Source organism: Meriones unguiculatus, chromosome 9 (assembly GCF_030254825.1).
Source record: "Meriones unguiculatus strain TT.TT164.6M chromosome 9, Bangor_MerUng_6.1, whole genome shotgun sequence".
NCBI lineage: Eukaryota > Metazoa > Chordata > Mammalia > Rodentia > Muridae > Meriones > Meriones unguiculatus.
In genome coordinates, this window is record NC_083357.1 from 30961550 (window position 1) to 30966680 (window position 5131).

A 5131-nucleotide genomic window follows, 5' to 3' on the forward strand; every position below is an offset into this window, starting at 1 on the left:
CTACAAAGTGAGACCCTATTTTTCCTCTTCTTCTTCTTCTTCTTCTTCTTCTTCTTCTTCTTCTTCTTCTTCTTCTTCTTCTTCTTCTTCTTCTTCTTCTTCTTTTTTAATTGAAAAACTGATCACTGAGATGGCTCAGCAAGAAAAGGTGCTGCAATGTAAGCCTGAAGACATGAGTTTGATCTCTGGAACTGACATAAAAGTGCAAGGAGAAAACCACCTTGACAAAGTTGCCCTCTGACCACCACTGTGGCACATGCATCCACAGACATGCCCCCACTCTAATACACTCACACACAGATTTCAAAGAAAGTGAAAAGGACAGGGGCTGGAGAGATGACTCAGGAGGTAATAGACTTGCTGCTCCTGCAGAGGACCTGAGTTTGGTTCTAAGGACCAACACAGTGATTCACAACCATCCATAACTCTAGTTCCAAGAGATCTGGTGCCCTGCTCTGACCTTCCTGCACAGAAGGCACACACATGATGCACAAACATTTATATGCAGGGAAACACTCATATAGATTATTTTTAAAATCTAAAAAAAATTAAAGCAAGAACTAAATGTTTTCATACTACTCATTTGTTCAGAAAGGCATATAGCCATTTATGCTGTCTTACTGTCTGATGTGTAAGCCACTGAGAAAGTGGAGCCCCAAAGGCAGTTGTTTGGCAGATGACTCATGGGAGGGGGAGAACACCATGAACTCAGGACAGGGACAGAAAGCTGTTAATGGTGTTACTGAGTAGGGGAAATGCTGTGGCAGCTGGATGAAGCTCCACATCACTGCAGGCCTGAGGGTCTGCATGGAAATGAAGCACTTATCCAGCAAAGAGGTTAAAGCCCTTTGCTTTCCACCAAATGCTTTCCTGGATGGTTGTCACCCCTGGGGAATTGCTTCCCTGACTTAAGAGAAATCCCTGAGGCAGGAAAGTAGAGGGTAGACTGACTCTTACAGTGGGAAGCTGGGAGAGCAGCCACAGCCACAAAATTAGAGGCAGACTGAGGGGAGGTGGCTTAATTTACCAAGAGTTTTTCAAAAGATCTTTATGTCCATTTACCATAGCAGAAATACAACCAGACTAAGAAATGCCAATAAGAAAAGCAGGGCTGTGGTATCATGCACTTTAATTGCAACACTTGGGGGGCAGACACAGGTGGATCTCTGTGAGTTCAAGGCCAACCAGGTCTACAGAGTGAGTTTCAGAATTGCTAGGGCTACTTGAGAAACCCTGTCTCAAACAAATCAGAAGGAAGGAAGGAAGGAAGGAAGGAAGGAAGGAAGGAAGGAAGGAAGGAAGGAAGGAAGGAAGGAAGGAGTGAAGAAAGGAAGGAAGGGAGGGAGAGGGAGGAGGAGGAAGGAAGAAGGAAGGAAGAAGGAAGGAAGGAAGGAAGGAAGGAAGGAAGGAAGGAAGGAAGGAAGACAGAAATGCTAAACCAGTTTCTTTCTCTTTCAGAGAAATGTAGGCTTGGGAGCTGAAGGAAATTCCATTAACGACACGTACAAAGGTTAAGGGTAAACGGGCATCACTGGCTAACCACTGTCCTCAAAAGATGCTGACTGATGATGCACACACATACTTATATGGTATTCCTTCCTTCATGCCATAGGAAAGCAGTACCCCTGGAGTTACACTGTGCAGCAACACAGCCTGGATCGGAGGAACTACTCTCTAAATAAATGGTTGAAAAGGACAGGAGTGGATGAAATAGCAAAAGTTATTTGATTCAGAGCATTAGGAAAACATAAATCAATAGTTCTGTGTGACGGTTATTTTTGTCCCCCAGAAAACATAAGGCAATGTCCAGAGACAACTCCAGTTGTCCCTAGTTGCCACTGAAATCTCACAAGAGACACCAAGATGCTGTAAAATACCCACAAAATACTGAATTACCCTACTACAAATGCCGATTGTGCTAAAAACATCTGGGTATTGATTTAAGACATGAATCACAGTTATGACAATTAAAAGCCAGTGTTTATATGCCAGCAATACAAAGTGTTGCATTAGTACCACCAAACCCAAAGGAATTGGTGAGTCCAATACATCGACCCTCAGTTTTCCATTCCTGTGCTTCCAGTGGGACGTAATTGAGATCAAATTCTGGCTCTGTACAGTCCAGGTTTAAAGTTGGTGGTAGTTTTTGATGGTAGCAAGCCAGTGCGGTAAAAGCTGCCTCAACTGCCCCTGCTGCCCCCAGCAGGTGCCCAGTGGCTCCCTTTGTGGAGGATACAGCAAGGGCACAGGCATGGTCTTTGAAGAGCCTCTTGATGGCTCTGTTCTCAGCGGCATCACCCAGAGGCGTGGAGGTGGCGTGTGCATTAACATAAGATATCTGTTCAGGTAATACACCTGCGTCTTTTATAGCAGCAGCCATACATCTGGGTAAAAAACAAATTAAAAATATTAAATGAAGTTTAATTTTAACAGGAGATTGTTCACCTGAGCAGCTTGTGTGAAATAAGGCTTCCAAGTTCACTGGGGGGGGGGGGGCATCCTGAGTGTCATAGCTGAGACCCTATGAACAAAGCCAAAAATAGCTAGTATGTGTCCCTTAATAGAAAATCTTGCTAAACTCTTAGGGGATTTAACTGGATAAAACATAGTATGGTCTAAGCTAAGATAGTAACATATAATTAAGAGCCCTTTTCAAAGTGTAGTCTTTAGAGTGGAGCTTGTTAGAAATGTAGATTCTCAAGTCAGAATGGGCATGTTAGCAATACCTCTGGGTGACTCAGAGCTGGCAAATGCTGCTTTGAAAAGAACAGAAGCCACCAGACACATCCAGCAGGTCTGCCGTTATTTTCCAGCTCTGATAAGGGTCCAAAGGGAGACAAAGGAAGTGAGCACACTCAAGATTACAAAGCAGCAAGGGGGACATAGGAATCCAGAAAAGACATAACTCTATTAGCTTTGACTAAAGTGCGCTCAATTTTTGTTTAAAGATTTTCAAATGTTTTCAAACATTTCAAGCAAAGAATTACCAAAAATACTTTTTGTCTAAGACAGAGAATATATACTATACATCAAGACTAGATAATTTTTTCAAATCTAAAGTTCCAATAGTGTCTTAATACAATATCTTAACAGGAAAAAACACTAGCAGAACAACCGGGCTTTACCTTAAGGCACCTTCTCCTTCAGGATTAGGGGCAGTTATGTGATCAGCATCACCTGAGAGTCCATAACCCAAAACTTCTGCGTAGATCCGGGCTCCTCTCTGAACAGCATGCTCATGCTCTTCCAACACCAGCACAGCGGCACCTTCACCCATGACAAAACCATCTCTCTTTGGATGAAATGGGCGGCAAGCCAGTTTAGGATCTGGGTTTGTGCTCAGAGCCCGGGCTCTGGAAAACCCAGCAAGAGATAATGGACTAATGCAAGAATCTGTGCCTCCAGCTACCATCACATCTGCATCACCATGGGCTATAAATCTGAAGGAGTCTCCCACAGCATGTGCACCTGTTGTGCAGGCTGTGGACACTGTGTGATTAGGGCCCTTGAGTTTATAACGAATGCTGACCTGCCCTGCAGCCATATTAACCAGAATCTTAGGGACAAAGAATGGGCTGACTTTATTATAGCCTTTGGTCTGAAACATCAAAGCAGTTTCAGAAATAACTTCAAGAGGAACCATGCCCATGCCAATGGCAACGCCAGTAGCCACCTGATCTGCTTCTAACTTCGGATGCCAGCCGGAGTCTTTCAGGGCTAACTCTGCCGCTCCGATGGCCATGATGGTGGGAGACGACATGGACTTGGCGTCTGATTTGGACACGAAGTTTTGTTCATTAAACTGACCGTTATCAGAACCTCTTGGCACATACGCAGCTACACTGCAAGGAATACTCTTGTACTCATTACCAACTACAGAAACAATTCCACTTTCTCCTCGGAGAAGCCTATCCCAAACTACTTGAGTCCCAACTCCAAGTGGCGTCACCAGTCCAATGCCCGTGATGACAACTCGCCTGCGCAACATGGCTGCTGGCATAGTTCCAGAAAACTTGCGTTTGCATATTAACCAACAGCATGACGCTGGAAATGGATGGGAGCGTGTGCCTTTTAGAAACTCTTGCAAGCAGTTTGACAACATGGCTGAAATTTAGAGCACCAGAAACACATTCCTGAAACAGACCACAAGAGACAGCAAGTGTCCTGTAAACAACGGAAGGGTCTAATAAATACCCCAGGTGTGCTTGGGTCATATGCTAAAGGCCACAAAGAAATGCAACCCTCGCTTGGACTTTGATTTTTAAGCTATGGGGACCCTCGGATAGTCCACTGCTAAGTAGCTCAGTAGCTCAGTAGGTTTTAAGAGACTTGGACAATGAAAGCCTCGAAGCCAACCCACCCTGCAGGAGACCTCCTTCGGGCTGACCGAGGATTACTGTACGGTGCGGACAGAGAGTCTACGTGGCATTTCTAAGGCAAATGCACAGGTCTCATTCTGTGAAGTTCGCTCTATCTGCTTCCGTGTAAGGCAGGAAGCCTTTCCGGCGGCCCCGCCACAGCCCAGCGCAGCCGCGGCAAGAAGGCCAAGGTTACTTCCCCAGGTCAGCGTTAGGCGCTCTCAGGCCTCCACCTCCACGCCACGCCCTCCACCTCCACGCTAAAACCCGGGTGCACTCGGCCGCCAAAGCCGACTGCAGCCACTACCTGAAATAAGCCTTGGCAGGCGCCGACGTGTGCGCATGCGTGCATCCGCCTCTAGGGCGGTGTTTCCGCCCGGAGACCGCTGCCTGGTGTCAGAGGTCAGACGCGGGGGCAGGACTTCCGACGAGTTTGTAGGCTGTGAGTCCGCCGCTCTGTCCCCGGAACTTCTTTTGTTTGCTTGGCAAGGCTGACGTTGGGCCGCAGCGATAATGCCCAGATACTCCGGTGTTGCCAGAGAAGGGAGGCTCTCATTTCCTACTGGACATACAGCTCTGCAGGCATCCCCAAAATCAGGCCTCCCTGGTTATCTGTCTGGAAAGTATTGATAGAACTCTCCAGAATTCCACTCACCATGAAACCGAGGTCATTTGGGAGAACATACATATGTCACGCAGCCAATGAAAACAGTACTACTACGGGTGAATAATTCTCATGTGCAAAGATGTTGACAATATGTTAGGAGATTTTA

General features: G+C 46.1%; 1 protein-coding gene across 4 annotated transcripts; it reads right to left on the reverse strand.

The window, feature by feature from the left end:
• Positions 1 to 1958: 1958 nt before the first annotated feature.
• Positions 1959 to 4796, reverse strand: Oxsm (3-oxoacyl-ACP synthase, mitochondrial). Of its 4 annotated transcripts, none has more exons than XM_021648073.2 (3): positions 4666 to 4796; positions 3126 to 4133; positions 1959 to 2384 (listed from the first exon to the last, which is right to left on the reverse strand). In XM_021648073.2, the coding sequence occupies exons 2-3, from the start codon at positions 4100 to 4102 to the stop codon at positions 1982 to 1984; spliced, it is 1380 nt and encodes a 459-aa protein (XP_021503748.1). In that variant the 5' UTR covers positions 4103 to 4133; positions 4666 to 4796; the 3' UTR covers positions 1959 to 1981. The 4 variants fall into 4 exon arrangements, with proteins under 4 accessions (XP_021503748.1, XP_021503750.1, XP_021503749.1 ...); XM_021648075.2 differs by lacking the exon at positions 4666 to 4796 and adding an exon at positions 4388 to 4657; XM_021648074.2 differs by lacking the exon at positions 4666 to 4796 and adding an exon at positions 4361 to 4657.
• Between the last annotated feature and the right edge of the window lie 335 nt (positions 4797 to 5131).